The sequence below is a fragment of the Strongylocentrotus purpuratus genome, unplaced genomic scaffold (assembly GCF_000002235.5).
Source record: "Strongylocentrotus purpuratus isolate Spur 01 unplaced genomic scaffold, Spur_5.0 spur5_scaffold_10, whole genome shotgun sequence".
NCBI classification, from domain to species: Eukaryota; Metazoa; Echinodermata; class Echinoidea; order Camarodonta; family Strongylocentrotidae; genus Strongylocentrotus; species Strongylocentrotus purpuratus.
This window is the reverse complement of record NW_022145595.1, coordinates 10,134,730-10,159,246: the sequence shown is the minus strand read 5'-3', so window position 1 is coordinate 10,159,246 and position 24,517 is coordinate 10,134,730. Positions and strand designations below refer to the sequence as shown.

General features: G+C 38.6%; 2 protein-coding genes across 2 annotated transcripts; one reads left to right on the top strand and one right to left on the bottom strand.

Annotated features, from left to right (window-relative positions):
* The first annotated feature begins 740 nt into the window (after positions 1-740).
* LOC105440599 lies at positions 741-5,148 on the top strand. The gene is made up of 2 exons (XM_011670935.2): positions 741-2,092; positions 3,190-5,148. Exons 1-2 carry the CDS (start codon positions 862-864, stop codon positions 3,825-3,827), a joined length of 1,869 nt encoding a protein of 622 aa, XP_011669237.2. The 5' UTR covers positions 741-861; the 3' UTR covers positions 3,828-5,148.
* Positions 5,149-18,855: 13,707 nt separating this feature from the next.
* On the bottom strand, positions 18,856-22,905 carry LOC115921845. Its single transcript, XM_030980096.1, has 2 exons — positions 21,333-22,905; positions 18,856-19,950 (listed from the first exon to the last, which is right to left on the bottom strand). Exons 1-2 carry the CDS (start codon positions 22,903-22,905, stop codon positions 19,313-19,315), a joined length of 2,211 nt encoding a protein of 736 aa, XP_030835956.1. The 3' UTR covers positions 18,856-19,312.
* Between the last annotated feature and the right edge of the window lie 1,612 nt (positions 22,906-24,517).

Sequence of the window (24,517 nt, the reverse complement as noted above, 5' to 3'; positions counted from 1 at the left end):
TTCATATAATCTATCTATCTGAGTATTTTCTCCCGGTTCGGAGGTTGATTGCAACATCTCTCCATTTCACTCTATCTTCTGCCATTCTGGTGCACTCTTGCAGTTTTAGTCCACTCCAGTTCTTGACATTCTCTTCCCAGCTGATTCTGGGTCTCCCTCTAGGTCTACTTCCTTCCTCTCTTCCTTCCAATACATCCTTTAATATTGTTTTCATATCCAACCTCGATTCTAAAAAGGGAGTGGGGGACTTCAATGTTTAATATTTGCATTGAAGAAACTTATTTGATTCTAATGTTTAATATTAGCGATGGGGATTCCCACCGTAATTTTTGCCAGTAATACACAGAACGCGTTATAGTCATCGATCAGATATTGCATTCAACAGGAGTCGTTCTCTTCCGGCATTGCATTTGATACTTGTGTGTCGACCAGTTAGCACGCTTTATCGTGGCCTGTTGAAATATAGAAATTCTACAGAAAATGGCGGCAAAAGCTGTGGAAAAACTCGTCCGTGAACTCGTCTGTGCCGTTTGCATGAACACTTTAAAGAACCCCAAATCTCTCTCATGCAGGCATACTTTCTGCGAAGAATGTTTGAAGCAGTGCGATAAGGCATCACAAGGCCGTTCAGGCGGTATAAAATGCCCTATGTGCAGAGAGGTGACTACTCTTCCGAGAGTAGGTGTGGCAGGTCTCAAGTCCAATCCGCTGATTTACCGGGTTCTCGAAGTCCTTGAGGCAAAGAAAAACTCGACCCAAATAATATGTGACGCTTGTGGGGACAGCGAATCACCCCTGACAACCTACTGCCGAGACTGTCTCCATTTCATCTGTGACTCATGCGCTTCTTCCCATTCTAAAATGAAACTCTTGATGAAAGATCACCGTACAGTTCCCCTGGACAAGATTGAGAACGGGACTATCAAAATCAAGTGGATGGAAGAGGGCTTGTGGAGAAAGGCACACGAGTGCGAAGAGCATGGCGGTGAACTGCGGAGATTCTACTGCAGGACCTGCAAGAAACGTATCTGCAGGGACTGTATAGTTCTCGACCATACCAAACCTGACCATGACTGCACCACAGTGCAGAAGATGTTTCAGGAAACAAAGGAGAAGTTACAAGATCGTTTGAAAACCTGCGAGGAAAAGGAGGAACATGTGAGCACAATGTTAAATGATGTGGATGCACGAGAAACAGGAGCAAACCAGAAGTTTCATAAGATGAAAAAAAGTATTCGGGACCAGAAGTCAAAGGCTGTTGACAATTTGGATAAAGCAGAGGAAGAACTTTTGCAGAAGGTTGACGTGTTGGAGGAAAAGCTTAACGTCAAACTACAAGCTTTCAGAGACAATATGAACACAACAAAAGAAAATCTCACGAGGGCACAATCAAAGGCTAAAGAGGTTGTTTCAGCCAAAGAGGTTACTGACATATCTAGAGGTCCCTTCTTACCTGAAGATGTTCTCAAAGAACTCGAAGAATTGATCGCGTCAGATGTCACTATGACAATTTCTGTGGATCTCGTGGCTTTGAAATCTACCATGATAGAAGGATCGAAGATGCCAGAGCAAATGGCGCGCTTTGCCAAGCTGTCGTTGTCGCGTGTTTGGCGAGAGACTCTGATGTTTCCGATTCCTGATAAAGACATTGTGAACATTTTCTCCGATGGAAAGGCAATGTACGTTGCTTGCAAGAAGGTGATTTACAAGAAACTGTTGTCTAGCGAAGCCAAACCGTCCATCTGGTTGAATCTTCAACTTAATGCAAGCATCAAACAGGTGGTAGATGTGGCCATATCAATGAAGGACCAAACCTTCTCTTTCATTGCTGATACCGACGCAGCTTGCACGCAACTCTACAGGTTGAAACTGGAAGATTTCCCAAAATCGGATGAACACACAACGGTCCCACCATGTCCTCTGAATCCCAGTGCAAGACTCACTGTTGATTCCCAGTCCCTCATCGTCGTTGCCGATAACAAGCCAGCCATATCAAGTTCAAGTCAGACAACCTCATCAGAGTCCGAACCGGTCAGCGAAACCAAACAGAAAAAACCGACATCATCTCCGGTTGTAGAAGGCTCTCAGACAGGTATATTGAACAGTTAAAGTCAAGTGATGTAAATGTTATTTTCAAACGCTATAAAATCCTCTCACATTTCAATATAAAGGATATTATTTCATGTGCCCCCCCCCCCACTCACCCCCTGCCATAACTAGTACTCAAGATTGCCTTCATCGTGAGTGAAGACATTTTCCTCTTTTACGTAAAAACGCATTAATAATTATAATGCAATTTTAAGGCCCCTCTAAAGTGTTGGGAGTCCCAAATTCGTCAAAAATCTATTTGCAAAGATTCACTTATATTGTATCACAACGTGAAAGAGAATGTCATTTAAGACACACTTCAGCAACCCTCCCCCCCCCCCCCATTAAAAAAAAAAGTGTTTTGAAGGCAAATATTGATAAAAGAATACATAATTTGGGTTTTCTGTTGTACGCAGAAAAACCTACATTTTGTATTCTTTTATCAATATCCGACTTCAAACACATTTGTTTTGAAAATCCTTGCAGAAATGTATCTTATATGACATCTTCCTACACATTATAATACAATTTAAGTTTGCCATTAAATTTTTGGGGCTCCTAACACTTTAGGGGGCCTTTAACAAATGGATTGGATTTTATTCGAAATAGTCACATCAACATAAAAGCCGACCCACCCATCTGTGTATGGGTTGATGCGTAGCACGTAATGTGTACAACGTAAATGTACAGTCAAACCTGCTTTCGTGACCACCTGTCTACAAAGACCACATTTCTTGTTTCCCTTGAAAATGGTTTCTAATTGAATCATGCACTAAAGGAACCTGTCTATAAAGGCCACTGTTTGTGTTTCCCTTGGGCGGTCGCTATAGACAGGTTTGACAGGTATAACACATAATTATATCAAGCTTTCGTCAAAGCTTTTTCATTGCGATGCCCCAATATACTAATACATTTTGTGTACTGTTTTTGTATTCATTAAGTCTGGAATCAAATCACAAATATAGTGTCTGAATATTTTGATGAGTTGAAGAACTAAATTGTATAAAATTATGAAAGCGGCAGTAATATCAGACAACGGTCTGTCATTCTTTCAGCTGTTGCAATCCAAGCCTTTTGTTTTATCTTGTTTTATTCTTACAGTATCTGCTATCGGCAGTGCCAAGTCTCTAAGCAAGGCAGAAGGCACCCTCTCTCCTTCGGATTCGAAAGGAAAGGAAACGAGGCCGGATATCCCAAAAGCAGGATCAGACATCTTCACAATATCCACGAAAATCTATAGGGAAAAAACTGAGAAAAGCTCGTCTCAGTTATCTTCAGATAATTTCGAGGTTCCACTTGATAGGGTTAGAAGTCTTGCTGCGGCGAAGACAGGTCAGTTGGTGTTCCTGCGCGGAGACAAGAAAGCCGTCATCATCACTGACAAAGACGGGAGAGTCCAGCTTGAAATCAAGGAGCCTGGCAGGATGTACTTGTCCATCTCCTGCACAGAGAGTGACGCCCTCTACGTTCTGTCCGCCTTCTGGGGCAGCCACATCGTCACGCTCGCCAAGCATTCCTTGGAAGATGGTGGTCCCCTCGAGTACATCATCGACGAGCTCGACGTGTCGGCAGACTTCCAGTCAGACGAGTGGCCAGTCATTGGTAACTATGGAAACGACCTCGTGATCATGCACACGGGGGATGGGATTCGTGTTTTCTCGGCAGAAGATTGGGATATATTAGATGACAAAGACGCCAATGGCCAAGACCAAGATGACGATAAGGAGGAGGATGTTTAGGGTGTTGAATAAGGATTCCTGGTTTTAATGGAGATAAAATCCAATGCATATTCAGAATATGGAAAAGTTTTAACAGGGCAAAGGTTATAACAGGTAAACAGTATGTTTCTTTTATGAATACAATCAAATCTCAGCCCGTTTTACCTTCAACATTACAGATATAATCGGTGACCAGTCAACAATTTTAACGTGACATACTTACATGCATTAGTCATATAACGTTTCACAATTATTATTACGTTCAAATGCACCTTCAATTAGCAAAATTAATCTGGAAATCATCAGAAGAGGTGATATCTCTTTCAAAGAACAAATAACATTTGTGGGGTTTTATCTCTTTAACTTGAAGATCTATCATTCTATACTTTAAGAGTCTGTAAATACAGCCAAGGAGCATCATGTGCCTTTAATAATATCAAAGTGATATCTATTACCATCCATTTTCTAAAAGTGTATGATAGTGCGAATGTAATTCAGTGTAAAAATACATGTTTATTTCATTTGAAAAGTCATGTGGAAACAAGGTAATGATGACAATCATTTCAATTTTCACACGTGATGCATTTATGTTAGTCTTTCCTATATAAAAGGAGCCGAGATATGTTCGGGCTTATGATGTTTATAAATGCTGATACTGCCATTGAAAAATGGTTTCTCGATATTGATGTAGTAAAAAAAAATATATTAGCCTACTTATGTACATAAATATCTAAACTTTGATGAGAAAATCACTGTTATATTATCACATTTTCAGTAGAAAACCTTTAAAACAAGACACCCTTTCTTCTTCAAAATTTTGATTTGGTTACTGCTCGTATAATGAATTAAAACCAATAGATAGAGGTAAGCAAATCAACATGATTAGATTTTATAAAACGCAAGAGCAAAAATAAGAGTTTTGCCGAAATCGGACACATGATAAGAAAGTAGTGATTTGTGTTAAAGATATTTTTTTTAAGTAAGGGCATAAAAACAAAACTTTGATGTTATCGCAAGACTGATACCCTTTCTTTGTGTATATAGTTTTATCAAAGATTTCCAATTTGTTTCGTTCATGAAACTGATTTCTTTATGCATTTGTTTTTGTGTGGTAAATATGTAATTGCAGATACGGAAAAAAGTAAAATATTTTGGATGAATGACTAGGCCTATTTCAATTATCTATAGTTTAAGTATTTTATTGCGAGGGAGGGAGAAACCTAGCTAGAAAGTTTGTATTAGTTCACATTTATTAGAGTCTATAAAGCGTATTATGTCCTTTACTCATTGTTATTTCACTAAATAATTTGAATTTTACTAAATTTTGAGGGATGGGGCAACCCTCCCCCCCCCCCCCCCCCCAATTTTTTTTTTTTTTTTTTTTTTTTTTTTTTTTTTTTTTAAATTAAAAAAAAAAAAAAAGTATCCTATGGACGTGCCCCCACCCCATTCCCTTTTCCGAGATCGCCGTCTCTTGTTTCAGGGCGTATCAATATTTTGTGAGACAGAAACTATATTGGCCGTAACGTGTAAGAGGTCGTTTATTTTTCTCGGAATAGGGTTACTCCCTAGTGACGGTAATCGCGCGGTTTCTTATTACGTTGTGAAGGGGGGAGGGGTCTTTATTTTATCAAATTGGGGTTTAGGACTTTTTTCGGTGTTATCATGCAATAGTTTTAGTGTATATATTTTTTTTTTTTATGGTCAGTTTTTATTCTTTTCTCTCTTGAAACAAATTATAATCATAGTACAAATTACAATCATCATATGTAACACTCACTGCAAATGTGATGACATTATAAATCAGTATAAATTTTTGTCTTACAAACGACTTCAAAGAAAACTTACATAGTTAGTTCCTATACATCATATTCGACACAAAAATTCATATTTTCAAAGAAAACATATGCAGTTATATAATCCAAAATTTTTGTTTTAACAATGTAGCAACTTATACTTCTTTTATACTGTTGTCCTGAGAAAAAAGTTTTCTCTTTTTGTTAACTCTACCCTACCCGACCTCTCCCTTATCCCCCTCCCCCCCCCCCTCTTAACCGGTGGACGACTGGCTCTGGGTTCCAATTGTTTGTCTAATACTCAGGTTTTCCCATTTCGAAAAATGAATAGTGAGAGTTCCCCTCATTGCAGCCAATTTCCTTTCTTCTACTTTATCCCCTATTATACTATTCTTTATTTCATTAAAAGAGGGTGGTTTTTTAAGTTCTCTATTTCTATAAATCAGATATTTAACAAGAATTAAAACATGATTCATTAATTGATATTTTCCTTTATTACTCTCCTCTTTCCCATACAGAATTTCCTCCAAACTACAGTTGTGTATTTCAAAGTCTAAAAATCTCGTGCACATTCCCCACACTGATTGTGCAAATTCACAAGTATAGAATAAATGTTTATATGTTTCTTCATCTTTTTCGCAAAATGAGCATAACTTAGTCGAGACAAGACCAAAACGGAAGAGGTGATGGTTTGTATATAATATATTATGTATAAGTTTGAACTGAAACTCTCTTAATCGACTGTTAAGTGTACACTGTCTTAGTCTTAAAAATATGTTTTCTATTTCCTTACAGGAAAAACCATAGTTCCTTCCAATTCTCTCAAAAACCAAAGGTTTAAAATCATCTTTCTTTATTAATTGTACATAAATTTGTTTTGATTTTAGATCAGCTATATTAGTTGTTTTCTTCCCCAAAGTGAAATCAGTTCCAGAATTATTTTTTTCTTCTCCCTTTCTAAAATTATTTTTCCAACAAACTGGTAAACAGGCATAAAAGTGCTTGATCTTTTCAATTTCATTTACTTCAACACCTAAATCGATAAAATGCCTGTCACATTTTAGTTTACCATCGTTTTCCAGAATATGTTTTAATTTGTAAATTCCTTTGTCATACAACCTCTTATCGTATATACAACTTCCTTTATATCGAATAAGTTTATTATTAAAAATTACCACATCACCAATGTCTATACTCCTTATATGTCTTGTATTCACCCAATCTTCTAATAAATCCATATAAAATTGTGGAGCTTTCACTTTTAATAAACTTGGTATATAGTCACATGAAAATATCAAATCTCCACCCACGTGTTCAGTGACAAAGTTAAAATATTGTTTCCATTTCATGTCTTCATCTTTGTTTAGAAGTTTTTGAATCCACATAATTCGCTGCGATTTAACTTGTGCAGAAAAATTTAACATCTTTAACCCCCCTTGCTTATAGTCTAAGAACATGGTGTTTCTATTGATTTTATCTGTTTTTCCTTTCCATATGAAATCAAAAGTTAATTCATCCAGTGAATCATAAACCCATTTTGGAACAGGAGTAAGTGACGCCCGATAAAGAACTTTAGAATAAATGTGCACCTTCAATAGTTGAATCTTACCCATAAGTGTTAAATCTCTTTGCTTCCAAAAATTTAAAAGTGTTTTTATTTTACTTAAGATTTCTTTATAATTTAGATCTTCTTTCTTGTGTTCATCGAGGGAAAAGAAAATCCCTAAAACCTTAAGAAAGTCAACTATTTCGCCAAAAGCAAAATCACAATCTAAACGTTGACATAAACCTAACCTTAATATTTTAGTCTTGTCGTTGTTTATTTTCAGTCCAGAAATTTTTTCGAAATCTGCAAATAATACTTTTAACCTATTAATTGATTTTTATTGCGAACAAAAATTGTCATATCATCCGCATAAGTTACTATATGACTATAGTGATCGATCTAGCGTTGAAATAGAGGTTGATAATTCGGCTAGTCTTGGACATTGACCGCGTTGCAATTGTCGGGGGAACATGAGTCTATAAAAAAGAAACACAATCAGCAAAAACAGATTTCTAATTTCTAGCCGCTCATTTCTTTTTGTCATTCCTTTGTTTCAGAAATAAAGACTAACTGGATAAGTTCAACCCAATTACGTTTCTCTCATGTGGTCATTTTTTTTTTCATTTTTATTTTAGATCAATGAACGAAATTAACAACTTTGTTGATAACATTTCAGCCTCCCAATGCACTGTAATTGTCAAAATGTAAAATTAGAAAAAGAAAAAGAAAAAAAGAAAGCAGATTTTGCACAGGGACAATATTCTAAACAAAAAGTCCCTGAAAAGGTTTTTAAAAACACTTGCACGTTTGTTGTGGCAAAAATTGTCGCCGCGGCACAAAATGTCAACGGCGACAACTTGTGCCGATTTTGCAAAACCTGACGGCACAAATTGTCGCCACCGGTACAAATTGTCGACGGCGACAATAATTTATGCCGGATGTTGACGGCACAAATTGTCGACAGCCATGATCAAAGCACATTACAGGGGCATATGTATGCCGGGATGTATGCATACACACAAACAAACAGCCAAGGTCACGCAACGTGTGTGTGTGTGGGGGGGGGGGGGCTGAAGGTGGAGGGGTGGATGTGTGTAAGGTGGGTGTGGGTGTTTGAGGTGTGGGTTTATGTGTGTATTGACGGGGGGATAGTAAGCACTAAAAATAAAATCCTTATTTGTTTTAACTCAACACCTCCCCCCCCCCCCTTTGAGCAAAAAAAGGGTCAAATTGTGGTTACCATCTTTTAAAAAACTGTTTTCTTTTACCAGCCCCCCCCCCATTGGATCCGCCACTGAAAGAGAGACACATACAGTAAGAGAAAGCAATTTTAAGAGAGAGAGAGGGGGGGGGGGGTGAGAAACGGGAAAAGGGTGAGATGAGACGGTGAGACCCCCCCCCCCCTCCTACCCCTACACCCGTTCTCTACCACAGGCCTGAAAAGAAATGTGCGACCGGTGCTTTTCATCATTAGCCCCCCCACCCCCCCAAAAAAAAAAAACAAACAAAACAAAACAAAAAAAATGGTATTTGATGAACATAATTATGGTTAGTAGAAATAAACAAATCTTTTTCACGTTGAGTGGTGATAAATTTGGGTTGAATTAGTCCAGAATCTGGCCTATTTAATTTTGATCTCCACCACACCAACGCTACCTCTCCCTACTTACTTGTTACCAGCCGATGATGGCGTGATCATTAAATTAGGACGCCCTGCGAAAAAATAAATATCCTCAGGCTGGGCTGGTGAGCATAACTATTAGTTTGTTGATAACGCCATCTTCGACGGTTTGAATCAAGTGTGTAGGGAAATTATAAAGGACCGTGCAGATTCTGGACTAGGGTTGAGTGGGACGATGGTAGGTATATCACAGAGATGGCTGTTGAAAGCGATGTAAGCCATGCCCCCCGCCCCGTTCACCCTAAGAATAGACGCTACACAATTTCAATTCAATTCAATTCAATTTCAATTTAATTTATTTCTCCACAAATGCCAAACATAGGAAAATACATTAAAGATACTATGTCCCTTTTGCAGCCAACATCAAATTCTGTAGAACTTTGCAGGAATTATGGATTATGTCATGTAAGTCTTATCTGTGAAATTTAAACGTTAGCAGTGTCCTAATATTCAAATTATGCAAAGAAACCCGTTTACTTGCTAGACTTCATAGTCAGCCACTATTGAGTGACTGACTGGCTTATTTTCTTCTTTGGTAATACCATACATAAACTGAGCTGTAAAGGGTACATGAGCATATATCTACATCAATAACCCACTTCTTGTATTTGCCAAAATTAAACTGATTGAATCTATGCGCAGCATAAAACGTACGAAAATTCGGTTCAATGGTCTGAAAATCAGACTATTACTTACTGGCTCTATAGCTCATAAGTCGATTCGACAACTAATAGTAGTAGTTATTTTCCCATTGAGAGACATTTTAACCCCCCCCCCCTTTTTTTTTTTTAGGGAAGTTCTAAATTCGTATTATCTTTCAAATGCCGTTGGAATTTAACGTTTTCATTTTTTTGGCCTGCAAATGGGACATAGTACCTTTAAATAAAATACATACCCGGTACATACAATACAATAATAGAACATGTACAGCATATATGGAGTTATGTATGTTTTAAAAAGAAGAAAAAAATCATCAAATGTTGAAGGGGGTAGTCAAAATCAAAAATGATTTATCGAGGACTACCCCCAATAATTACCAAAAATTATACAATTAAAAGTAAATATAAGGTCAAATGATGGGGTGGTACCAATAACGCTGCACATCCCAGGAAAACTTGATAGCTAATTTTGAATTGAATTTTGCTTTCCACGTTTGTTTAACATACATTAGTATACGAAAGAAGACGTGTACGTGTACAAACAACCTGTACTAAACAATGTATGCATGAATTCAAAAATAACTTGGTGAAGGAATATTATTATTCAATTGTAAAACGTCAATACTCATCATTAGCAAATTAGACGAATGTTAAGTGCATAACAAAACACCTAAGATTGACTTTAAGTTGGACTTTAGTATGGCAGGCGGTTCATGCCACTGTTTGCTCATATCATTATGATGTTTAAATAATATTTTTTCCTTCAATAATGAATAATAAAAAAAAAAATGTAAATTCTGTACATTTGTGACCATGATTTGCACGTCCCTTGAGAGACGAAAGCCAGTAAAAGGTGAGAGCAAACAATGGCATTAACAGCCTGCCATACCAAAGTCTAACTTAAAGTCAATATTAGTCTTTGTGAAATGCCCTCCAGGTATATACTTTCTTTCCCTCGCTGATCATCCTATTTGAGATAACTATAATAATCTGTTTATAATGTTAAACATGCAGAATAGTGGCATTGGTTGAGTCCATTAAAAAAAACGTTTACAAAAGAAGATATATATACATATATAATTTATATATATATATATATATATATATATATATATATATATATATATGTATGTATATATATGTATATATATATATATATGTATGTATATATATATATATATATATATATATATATATATATATGTATATATATATATATTCCTTCTTCTATCATGACTATAGGCAATAGCATATTTACTGTTCAACTTATTACCTTGTTTAATGCTGATTATTAAATTGTTTTTTTATGATTCCATTGGCAATGTTGTCTTTACAAGTGTACATCATAAAACGGAAAGAAATCAATGAAATAACATCAATATGAAAGGACGTCTCAATAGGTGTTTTGAAAGCTATAGATATAACTTAAACATAAACGCCCTGGTACGATCGAAACATGTGGTCATACCAGGGGCGGCCGAGCGACTTCCAAAGTGGGGGGGGGGCACCAAAAAAAAAGGGGCACTTTCTGGAAAAAAGGGCACCTACAGTGCGAAATCTCAAAGCGAAAATATACAATTTTTTAGACATCGGTATATACCCCTACATTGTGATTACATTATCAGGGATGATTTCAATATTTGTTTCTCTTCATACATCATACAAGATATCGCTTAAGCATCATACTTTACAGTTGGGTGTGATGTCTGAATATGCATTTACGAGCGAGCGAAGCGAGCGAGAAAAAATTTAAAGATCTGTGAGGTCGCAGTGCGAAAAATTACATCTTATAAAGAGGAAAAAAGCCAATCGTGATGGGGTTATAAGCACATTCTCATAACGGAAGACTGAAAAGACCTTTGATAAGTAACATAATTATATCATCTTTAAATGCGAGCGAGCGCAGCGAGTGAACTTTGGGGGGAAATGCTCTTAGTCGCTTTAAATAAGGGGCACGTTTAATGATTACATGAAAAGGGGACAATTATCGAAAGGGATATTAGACACTTATTAGAAAAGAAAAGGAGCACGTGTCAAAGTACAAAGGATAATTATAAGAGGTGAAAATGAGGCATTTTTTCACCTGAAAAGAGGCACTCACCAGTGATGAAAAAGAGGCGTTTATGAAAATGGGAAAAAGGCATTTGTTGACGGAAAAGGGGCACCCATCAGATTATGATAGGGGCCTTTATAAGAGGTGAAAAGTGGATAGGTCCCTTATTAGAAAGGAAAAGGGGCACTTATCATTATTAAAAGGGGAATTGCTTACTTGCTTAAGTCGGGTCAACTGCCCGAGCTGTGATGGCCATCCACACATTCCTGTCCAGCATGGCTGCTTTTATCTCTGACAGTTCAAGTCCCGTATCCTTCTTGAGTAGGTCTGTATAAGTAAGATGAGGTCTTCCAGGTTTCCTCTTCCCGTGTTTAGGCTTCCAGAGTATAAGCTGAGATATTGGTTCATTGATGTTCCTACAGCTGTGTCCTGCAAAACGTAGTCTTCTTTTTCTGATCTTTTCTGATACTTTTGGTAGATTCTTCCCGTACAGCTCCTTATTGGTCATATGAAAGGGGAATTATCAGAGTTGAAAAGGGGCACTGACCAGATATGAAAAGGGGCACTTATGAAAATGTAAAAGGGGCACTTATAATAAAGGAAAATGTGCATTTGTTGAATGAAAAGGGGGCACCGTTCAGATTTTTAAAAGGGGCAGTTATGAGAAGGGGAAGGAGCTCTTTCTTTTTAATGGGGCACTTATCATAAGGAAAAGGGGCACTTATTAGAAAGGGAAAGGGGTAGTTATGAGAAGGGGAAGGAGCTCTCTCTTTTTAATGGGGGCAATTATCATAAGGAAAAGGGGCACTTATTAGAAAATAAGAGGGGCACATGTTAAAATGAAAGGTGTGCTCATCCGAGTTTAAAAAAGGGGTAGTTATTAAAAGGAGAAGGGGCACTTCTTACAAAGGAAAAAAGGGAAGTTGTCAAAGTAAAAGGAGCACCTCTCAGTTTTGAATAGGGCAATTATCAGAGGTGAAGGGGGCACTTATTAAAAGTGAAAAGGGGCACTTCTCGTACCTGAAAAGAGGCACTTACTAGAGAATAAAAAGGGCACTTATTCAAGATAATTTCAAGATTTATGAGAATGGAACATGGACACTTATTGCAAAGGAAAATGGGAACATGTCGAAGGAAAAGGGGCACGTGTCAAAAATAAAAAGGGTACTCGTCAGAGGTGAAAAGGGGGAAGGGGCACTTTTACTAAGTAATAGGGGCACTTGTCAAAGTAAAAGGGTCACTTCTTACAAAATAAAAGGGGCACTTTTCCTATGTAAAAAGGGGCACTTTTGGGGTATCTGAAAAAGTGGGGGGCACTGTGCCCCCCTGCCCCCCTGGGAGGGCCGCCTCTGGGTCATAAAACACAACAGGTTTTATTTTTTCAGTCATCATGACACGTTTGCAGGGATTCATTCTCTTCATTGATTTTGTGCATTTCGGAGTTGCCTTCGAATACTTGGTAAGTCATTGTGCTTTCACTTTCACTTTTTCTCCCCCTGGCAACACAGAAATATAAATATCTTGCATTGTCTAGAAGGGTAGACTCAGGGGCGGATCCAGGATATGCCGATAGGGGGGGGGGCCTAAAATGTGAAAATCGCCCCGACCAATATCTCCCTCAGTGGGGGGGGGGGGGGGGGGGGTAGTGATCATAATTTTTGTTCTCGTATTTGACCTCGAAAATGTGAAAATCGTGCCGACCAAGTATATGACCTCGAAAATGTGAAAATCGAGCCTACCGATATCTCGCTCAGTGGGGGGGAGGGGGGTAGTATGCATAATTTTTTTTTGGTATTTGACCCTGAATACTTTTTTTTTTTGGTATTAAAAAAAAAAAAAAAAAAAAAGCCAGGGGGGGGGCCCGGGCCCGTCGGCCCCCCCCCCCCGTCCCCCGTGGATCCGCGCCTGGGTAGACTTAAAGTCCACTAGACCGAATAGTAGAAAGATCTAAGTTTCGGTAATCGTCAGGGTTTGCAAAATCGGCGCATGTTGTCGCCGTCGACAATTTGTGCCACAACACGAGTGTTTTTAAAAACCTTTACAGGGACTTTTTATTTAGAATATTGTCCCTGTGCAAAATCTTCTTTCCTTTTGTCAATTTTTATGATGTTGACAATTACAGTGCATTGGGAGGCTGAAATACTATTAACAAAGTTATTTCGTCCATTGATCTAAAATAAAATGGAAAAACAAAAACAAAGACCACATGACAGAAATGTAATTGAGTTGAACTTATCCAGTTAGTCTTTATTTCTGCAACAAAGGAATGACAAAAAAAAATGAGCTGCTAGAAATCTGTCTTTGTTAATTTGTTTGTTGTTAATAGACTCATGCTCCCTCCAATGTCGAAGACTAGCCGAATTATCAACATCTATTTTAACACTAGATCGATCATTACAGTCATATACACTAAACCTATCGCATACTAAAACCGAAAAAGTCCCTTAACCCCCAATTTGACGAAATAAAGACCCCCTCCCCCTCTCGTTCGTAATAAAAAAAAAACGCGCGGTTACCGTCACTAGGGCTCTTAGTAATCATATTCCGAGAAAAATAAACGACCTCTTACACGTTACGGCAGTTTTTAAAGTTTATGTCTCACAAAACATTTATTGTCTCACAAAACAAATATTTATCTTTGTTGATGTCAACATTACATCTTTATCATCACTATATTTAATTCATTCAAGGTTTCTTCACTTTATACTTTCTGATGTAATATTAATTTGCCAATTTCGCTTAATTCAGGAACATCACCTTGTTTAACCAACATTGAAACTTAGCTTTAATATCTTATCTTTTATCGTATTTTATCTGTATAAACATCTAAATATTATCCCACCTACGTATCACTGTTGCAATAAACCTGTAAATTGTTAATCATCAATTTTCTATCTCATGTAAAACGAATGACAATCTTATATCATCAATGAAACTGTAAATCGTATTTAAATATACACAATCTTTGTTAAGTGTTCTATATATTTTAATGTGTTATCAATGTAATGTTATGTCATGTACTTTTTACTCTGTAAATTGAACAATTTCAGCTTTTAGCTGCATGTCCAATGATTTTTATCTCAATAAACCAATACAATACAATACAATACAAATTGATACGCCCCGAAACAAGAGACGGCGATCTCGGAAAAGGGAATGGGGTGGGGGCACGTCCCTAAGATACTAGCCCCATCCCCCGAAATTTTAATAAAATTCAAATTATTTAGTGAAATAGTGAAATTTAGTGAGTAAAGGCCATAACACGCTTTATAGACTCTAATAAATATGAACTAATACAAACTTTCTAGCTAGGTTTTGCTCCACTATACTACCTATAGCTACTGGCGCCCTCTATATAGCAAATAATGAGATAACCACCTGTAAGTGACCTTGCATGGAGGTCTAATCCCATCTGGCCAAACTAGTACAGATGGGCTTTAAAATATAGATAATTGGAATAGGCCTAGTCATTCATCCAAAATATTTTACTTTTTTTTTCCGTATCTGCAATTACATATTTACCACACAAAAACAAATGCATAATGAAATCAGTTTCATGAACGAAAACAAAAATTGGAAATCTTTGATAAAACTATATACACAAAGGAAGGTAACCCGACACATGCTCCGCCGACGATTGCTCCGCCGACATTTACTCCGCAAAACGCGACAATTGCTCCGCGACATTTGCTCCGCGACATTTGCTCCGACGTCAAATGCTCCGCCGACAGTTGCTCCGCCGACAGTTGCTCCGCCGACAGTTGCTCCGCCGACAATTGCTCCGCCGACAGATGCTCCGCCGACAATTGCTCCGCCGACAATTGCTCCGCCGACAATTGCTCCGCCGTCAATTGCTCCGCAAAACGCGACAATTGCTCCGCCGACATTTGCTCCGCCGACATTTGCTCCGCCTGAAGCGACACTTGCTCCGCCGACATTTGCTCCGCCGACAATTGCTCCGCCGACAATTGCTCCGCCTGAAGCGACAATTGCTCCGCCGACATTTGCTCCGCCTGAAGCGACAATTGCTCCGCCGACATTTGCTCCGCCGACAATTGCTCCGCCGACAATTGCTCCGCCTGAAGTGACAATTGCTCCGCCGACATTTGCTCCGCCGACATTTGCTCCACCGACATTTGCTCCGCCGACAATTGCTCCGCCGACAATTGCTCCGCCTGAAGCGACAATTGCTCCGCCGACATTTGCTCCGACGACATTTGCTCCGCCCAAAAAGTGTCCCATAAACTACAAATGCTACTAGTACTACGACAAATGCTTCGCCGACAATATTTTCTTTACACCTATTTTTTTCGTTTCTTTTTTTTCTTCTTCATTTTCTGAATGCATTTCTTGAAATAATGTAGATGAAATGAAATGAATGAATGTTGATGAAGTGGGAGGAAAAAGGAGTTACCTAAAAGTCATTTCGAATATACTGAAATAACTTTCCATCTATCACTGTACGTCCTATATAATGTATACTAAACACTCATTACATGTCGTGGGAAGTTTTTAAAAAAAAGTAGAGCAGCAAGCCACATTCCCCAATACGCGCATACCTCCTAGTTAATTTCAAGTAGCTCATCAATATGTAATACCTGAAATTACCTCGATCAATGCATCTTACTAGGTAAAGCATTATACAATGTAATAGGTCATCATGGAAGTTTAGAAAATAAGTAAGGGGGATTTACCAAGTGTTGATCTTTTTAAGAGTTTTATAAAGAAACAAAAAGATATTGAATATTTCTCAGCGAAAAAAAGGAACAAGCTTGTTTCGCATTTTAAGAAATGGCGATTTGACTTAATATGATACTCATGTTGATTTAACTTTTATTCCTGTGCCCCATTACTCCCCTTTATGCACTGGAGTTCAAACTATGATTTATATGTGTACAGTGTATTTTTTTTTACTATAATGTTTTTTTTGTATAACTTTCTTGTCCTTTCATTATTGTTAGTTGTTCTTATACATATTGGTTTTTTTGTTTGTCTAATTATTACCAATGACTTGTAAATATGTAATTTTTATATGATTGAAAATTTAATAGACACACAAATATAAAAAAAAAGTTTAGAAAATAAGGGCATATAAGGGCAATAAGGGCTTATATACGTAAGGAAGAGAACCCATTCAGACGGGAAAATGAGATGGCAGCCTTTCTGCTTATTCACATTTATACAAATCATTTTGTTGCAGTTTGATGTTAGTTCTTCATGATAAGCCAATTGCTCTTCTTCCGGTGGCTTCGTGAGTCCCTTAAATTATTTAGTGAAAACAAAGTACTCGAATGAAACGGAGTGTTTTGCACACTAACATATATATATTAAAGCTACATACACTTAACTAAAGGAATGAAACCTTTAGAAAATGGACTGGATATTATTGAAAATATTATTCTAAACAAGAATGTACTACATGATTGTATTACTTTACGTTTCAATTTTTAACGAGAGAAATATAACTCGAGAGGGGGAGCAGAGAAGAAGTGATGGAAATGAAAGAAGACTAATAGCATGAGAGGAAAGAAAAGAGCAAAGAAGACAAGAAAACGGTGTAAACAGGAAAAGAGGAGCATGGGAGAGAGAGAAAGAGAGAGAGAGAAAGATAGCCTTGAGCTTTGGATCAGCTAATGAGTAATACATGAAACAGATTTTGAGCGGAGTAATTATTTTTCGCCGGAGAACTTGCGTAAGGAGCTATAATTTTATTTTTTATTTTTTTAAATCAAACATTATGGGAAATAGCAAAAAACGGTTGTCTTTTTTGCTCTTTTCTTTCCTCTCATGTTATTAGTCTTCTTTCATTGAGGTAATTTCAGGTCTTACATATTGATGAGCTGTTTGAAATTAACTAGGAGGTATGCGCGTATTGGGGAATGTGGCTTGCTGCTCTACTTTAAAAAAAAAACTTCCCATGACATGTAATGAGTGTTTAGTGTACATTATGTGGGACGTACAGTGATAGATGGAAAGTTATTTCAGTATATTCGAAATGACTTTTAGGCAACTGCTTTTTCCTCCCACATTATCAACATTCATTCATTTCATTTCATTTACATAATGTCATGAAATGCATTAAAAAAATGAAGAAAAAAAGAAAGAAACAAAAACAACCCGTGAAAAAAAAATATTGTCGGCGAAGCATTTGTCGTAGTACTAGTAGCATTTGTATTTAATGGGACACTTTTTGGGCGGAGCAAATGTCGTCGGAGCAAATGTCACCGGAGCAAGTGTCGCTTCATGCGGAGCAAATGTCGTCGGAGCAATTGTCGGCGGAGCAAATGTCACCGGAGCAATTGTCGCTTCAGGCGGAGCAATTGTCGACGGAGCAATTGTCGGCGGAGCAATTGTCAGCGGAGCAAATGTCGTCGGAGCAATTGTCGGCGGAGCATATGTCACCGGAGCAATTGTCGCTTCAGGCGGAGCAATTGTCGGCGGAGCAATTGACGGCGGAGCAAATGTCGGCGGAGCAAATGTCGGCGGAGCAAATGTCGGCGGAGCAAGTGTCGCTTCATGCGGAGCAATTGTCGGCGGAGCAATTGACGGCGGAGCAAATGTCGGCGGAGCAAATGTCGGCGGAGCAAGTGTCGCTTCATGCGGAGCAATTGTCGGCGGAGCAATTGACGGCGGAGCAAATGTCGGCGGAGCAAATGTCGGCGGAGCAAGTGTTGCTTCAAGCGGAGCAAATGTCGGCGGAGCAAATGTCGGCGGAGCAATTGTCGCGTTTTGCGGAGCAATTGACGGCGGAGCAATTGTCGGCGGAGCAATTGTCGGAGGAGCAATTGTCGGCGGAGCATCTGTCGGCGGAGCAATTGTCGGCGGAGCAACTGTCGGCGGAGCAACTGTCGGCGGAGCACCTGTCGGCGGAGCATTTGACGTCGGAGCGAATGTCGCGGAGCAAATGTCGCGGAGCAATTGTCGCGTTTTGCGGAGTAAATGTCGGCGGAGCAATCGTCGGCGGAGCATGTGTCATGGAACCCAAAGGAAGGGTATCAGTCTTGCGAGTTGCGATAACATCAAAGTTTTGTTTTATGCCCTTACTTTAAAAAAAAATATCTTTAACAAAAATCACCACTTTCTTATCATGTGGCCGATTTCGGCAAAACACTTAACTTAATTATAAACTCTTGTCTCTTTTTGCTCTTGCGTTTTATAAAATCTAATCTATCTATTATTTTAATTCATTATACGAGCAGTAACCAAATCAAAATTTTGAAGAAGAAAGGGTGTCTTGTTTTAAAGGTTTTCTACTAAAAATGTGATAATATAAAAGTGACTTTCTCATCAAAGTTTGGATATTTATGTACATAAGCAGGCTAACATGATTTAAAAAAAAAACTATTTACTACAACATTATCAAGCAACCATTTTTCAATGGCAGTATCAGCATTTATAAACATCATAAGCCTGAACATTTTTCAGCTCATTTTATATATGAAAGACTAACATAAATGCATCACGTGTGAAAATTGAAATGATTGTCACCATTACCTTTTTTTCACAGTATTTTTAAAATGAAATATACATCTATTTTTACAATGATTTACATTCGCACTATCAAACTAATCACACTTTGAGAAAATGGATGGTCATTGATATCACTTTGGTATCATTAAAGGCACGTGATACTCCTTTGCTGTATTTACAGACCCTCAAAGTACAGAATAATAGATCTTCAAGTTAAAGAAAAAAAATCCACAAATGTTATTTGTTCTTTGAAAGAGATATCACCTCTTCTGACGATTACCAGGAATCCTTATTCATCACCTTAAACATCCTCCTCCTTATCGTCATCCTGATCTTGGCCACTGACGTCTTTGTCATCTAATATATCCCAATCTTCCGCCGAGTAGACACGAATTCCATCCCCCGTGTGCATGATCACGAGGTCGTTCCCATAGTTACCAATGACTGGCCACTCGTCTGACTGGAAGTCTGCCGACACGTCGAGCTCGTCGATGATGTACTCGAGGGGACCACCATCTTCCAAGGAATGCTTGGCGAGCGTGACGATGTGGCTGCCCCAGAAGGCGGACAGAACGTAGAGGGCGTCACTCTCTGTGCAGGAGATGGACAAGTACATCCTACCAGGCTCCTTGATTTCATGCTGGACTCTCCCGTCTTTGTCAGTGATGATGACGGCTTTCTTGTCCCCGCGCAGGAACACCAACTGGCCTGTCTTCGCCGCAGCAAGACTTCTAACCCTATCGAGTGGAACCTCGAAATTATCTGAAGATAACTGAGACGAGCTTTTCTCAGTTTTTTCCCTATAGATTTTCGTGGATATTGTGAAGATGTCTGATACTGCTTTTGGGATTTCCGGTCTTGTTTCCTTTCCTTTCGAATCCGAAGGAGAGAGGGTGCCTTCTGCCTTGCTTGGAGACTTGGCACTGCCGAAAGCAGATACTGTAAGAATAAAACAAGATGAAACAAAAGGCTTGGATTGCAACAGCTGAAAGAATTACAGAGCATTGTCTAATATTACTGTACACTTTCATAATTTTATACCATCAAGTTCTTCAACTCATCAAAATATTCAGACACTATATTTGTGATATCCTTCCAGACCTAATGAATACGAAAACAGTACATAAAATGTATTAGTACATGTATATTGGGGCATCGCAATGAACAAGATTTGACGAAAGCTTGATATAATATTATCATGTTAAACCTATCTATTGCGACCGCCCAAGGGAAACACAAAAAGTGGCCTTTGTAGACAGGTTCCTTTAGTACATGAGAAACCATTTTCAAGGGAAACAAGAAATGTGGCCTTTGTAGACAGGTGGTCTTTGTAGACAGGTTCCTTTAGTACATAATTCAATGAGAAACCATTTTAAAGGGAAACAAGAAATGTGGTCGCTAAAGCAGGTTTGACTGTACATTACGTAGAACACATTACGTGCTACGCATCAACCCATACACAGATGGGTGGGTCGGCTTGTATGTTGGTGTGACTATTTCGAATAAAATCTTATCCATTTGTTAAAGGCCCCCCCCCCCCAAAGTGTTAGGAGCCCCGAAAATTAAAGACCGTCACCACTACTGGGCCAGAAGGGATTAGACCACACAGAGAGCCATCGAGGTCACTGTGACAGGTGGCTATCTCATTAACTCAGCTCTCATTTAACATAAGAAAAAGAGGATCATGGGGGACCAACAGGCACCGATTGGGGACGTTTTCTATATAGAGGGAGCAAAGAGCTACAAGTATGGCAGTGTGCCTTTAAATGGCAAAATTTCACTTAAATTGTATAACAATGTGTAAGAAGATGTCATATAAGATACATTTCTGCAAGGATTTTCAAAATAATGTGTTTGAAGTCGGATATTGATAAAAGACTACAAAATGTTGGTTTTTCTGCGTACAACAGAAAACCCAAATTATGTATTCTTTTATTAATATTCGCCTTCAAAACACATTAAAAACAAGAAAAAAATTGGGGGGAATTTCGCAGAAGTGTGTCTGAAATAACATTCTCTTTCACATTATGATACAATATAAGTGAATCTTTGCAAATAGATTTTTGGCGAATTTGGGGCTCCCAACACTTTAGAGGGGCCTTAAAATTGCATTATAATTATTAATGCGTTTTTACGTAAAGGAGGAAAATGTCTTCACTCACGATGAAGGCAATCTTGAGTACTAGTTTTGGCAGGGGGTGAGTGGGGTGAGTGGGGGGGGGGGCACATGAAATTATATCCATTATTTGGAAATGTGAGAGGATTTTATATCGCTTGAAAATAACATTTACATCAGTTGACTTTACCGGTTCAATATTTACCTGTCTGAGAGTTGGAGGTTGTGCCAGTGAAGCAGGGTTGCTGTTGAGGCAGTGTCATACCAAAGGTAAATCCACCACCAGCCGCTGCCATTGGTCTCTTATTTGAGTTACCTTTAACAACCGGAGAGAAAGGTGGTGCATTCACATTTATCGCAGATGATGTCGTTTTTTTCTGTTTTGTTTCGCTGACCGGTTCGGACCCTGATGGGGTTGCTTGACTTGAACTTGATATGGCTGGCTTGTTATCGGCAACGACGATGAGGGACTGGGAATCAACAGTGAGTCTTGCACTGGGATTCAGAGGAAATGGTGGGACCGTTGTGTGTTCATCAGATGTTGGGAAATAATCCAGTTTGAACCTGTAGAGTTGCGTGCAAGCTGCGTCGGTATCAGCAATGAAAGAGAAGGCTTGGTCCTTCATTGATATGGCCACATCTACCACCTGTTTGATGCTTGCATTAAGTTGAAGCTTCATCCAAGTGGCCGGGTTGGCTTCGTTAGACAACAGTTTCTTGTAAATCACCTTCTTGCAAGCAACGTACATTACCTTTCCATCGGAGAAAATTTTCACAATGTCTTTATCAGGAATCGGAATCATCTGAGTCTCTCGCCAAATACGCGACAACGACAGCTTGGCAAAGCGCGCCATTTGCTCTGGCATCTTCGATCCTTCTATCATGGTAGATTTCAAAGCCACGAGATCCATAGAAATTGTCATAGTGACATCTGACGCGATCAATTCTTCGAGTTCTTTGAGAACATCTTCAGGTAAGAACGGACCTCTAGATATGTCAGTAACCTCTTTTGCCGAAACAACCTCTTTAGCCTTTGATTGCGCCCTCGTGAGATTTTCTTTTGTTGTGTTCATGTTGTCTCTGAAAGCTTGTAGTTTGACGTTAAGCTTTTCCTCCAACTCGTTAACCTTCCGCAAAAGTTCTTCCTCTGCTTTATCCAAATTGTCAACAGCCTTTGACTTCTGGTCCCGAATACTTTCTTTCATCTTATGAAACTTCTGATTTGCTTCTGTTTTTTGTACATCCACGTCATTTAACATGGTGCTCACATGTTCCTCCTTTTCCTCGCAGCTTTTCAGACGATCTTGTAACTTCTCCTTTGTTCCCTGGAACATCTTCTGCACTGTGGTGCAGTCATGGTCAGGTTTGGTATGGTCGAGAACGATACAGTCCCTGCAGATACGTTTCTTGCATGTCCTGCAGTAGAACCTTCGCAGTTCACCGCCATGCTCTTCGCACTCGTGTGCCTTTCTCCACAAGCCCTCTTCCATCCACTTGATTTTGATAGTCCCGTTCTCAATCTTGTCCAGGGGAACTGTACGGTGATCTTTCATCAAGAGTTTCATTTTAGCATGAGAAGAAGCACAGGAGTCACAGATGAAATGGAGACAGTCTCGGCAGTAGGTTGTCAGAGGTGATTCGCTGTCCCCACAAGCGTCACATATTATTTGGGTTGAGTTTTTCTTTGCCCCAAGAACTTCGAGAACCCGGTAAATCAGCGGATTGGACTTGAGACCTGCCACACCTTCTCTCGACAGAGTAGTCACCTCTCTGCACATTGGGCATTTTATACTACCTGAACGGCATTGTGATGCCTTATCGCACTGCTTTAAACATTCTTCGCAGAAAGTATGCCTGCATGAGAGAGATTTGGGGTTCTTTAAGGTGTTCATGCAAACGGCACAGACAAGTTCACGGACGAGTTTTTCCACAGCTTTCGCCGCCATTTTCTGTAGAATTTCTTTATTTGAACAGGCCACGATAAAGCGTGCTAACTGGTCGACACACAATTAACAAATGTAACGCCGGAAGAGAATGACTCCTGTCGAATGCAATATCCGATCAATGATGACAACGCGTTCCGCGTATTACTGGCAAAACATATACGGTGGGAATCCCCATCGCTAATATTAAACATTAGAATCAAATAAGTTTCTTCAATGCTAATATTAAACTTTAGAATTCCCCACTCCCTTTTTAGGATCGAGGTTGGATATAAAAACAAATGAGTGCGCTGTTTTTTTTTTTCTCTTCAAGATTTTAGCTTTGTTATTTCAATTATATGAACATACAAGTTTTCTTCGTATTTGATAGAACAAATTATGTGAAAAATAGGGTAAAAGCCTTTTTACCCTTTAAACAAAAACTAAATTTACTGTAAAATTACCCCCGTAATCTGTCTATGTATGAAGAATTCAGTTTCACATACATTACAGCCATGATGAATTTACAAATTTCTTTGACTTCGGAAGAAAATATCAATTTGTTTTACCGAACTTATTGTTAGCTTGAATTTGTTTCCCCTTTGGGAGTAGGTCCTAATTTGTCTTCCTATGTTTGATGGTTTTGCTGCAAATACATTTGAGCTCTCTTTCTTCCTTCTCTTAACCTAGACCGACGTATCTTATAGGATTTAAAACAGTAGTTACGGGGGCACGGGGATCGTACCCCACCTCCGTCCGTTCGAAAGGAGAAACAAAGAGGGAAGAGAGAGGGGAGAGATGAAAGAAAAGGAAACAGGACTTGAGACAATATTATCATGACCATTATGTGAGCTGTTTGCTTTGGGAATTGACACAACTTTAAGAAAATTGATATAATCTATGTGATACTCTACTGCCCGGCATCAGTATCACTGGCTTAAAATCTTATATACATAACTTGTATAGTGAGGTAAAAATAGAGTGTATATTTTGCCAGTTCTGTGCAGATGTCATTTTTGCTTGTTTCACGTGTCAAATGTATTATATTGATAACGTCAGACTGATTCATTTACACATATGCATTTATAATTTCTAACCATGTATGATACACTGTATACTGTTTCTTACAGTTGTCCTTGATTTAACTGCATGACGATATTAACACCAGGTAACTATGACCTGCATTTGTGCATTCAATGTATAAACCATTTTCACATTGATACCACTGCGCCTGTGTGATTCATTCAAGCTTTTAATGTTTGTTACTGTTGTCATGGTTGTAAATGAGATGCAATTTGTGAGTAAATCCTTTTAAAAAAATTGTAATCCACCCCACACGTTCATCAGAACATGGACCTATTACGGATGGACATTCATCGTTTTCTTAACGAATTCATTGTGATTGTGTCTGTCAATGTCGTCTCAATAACATTCCCTACATGTTTCTTCACGTTGATCTCATGATGGT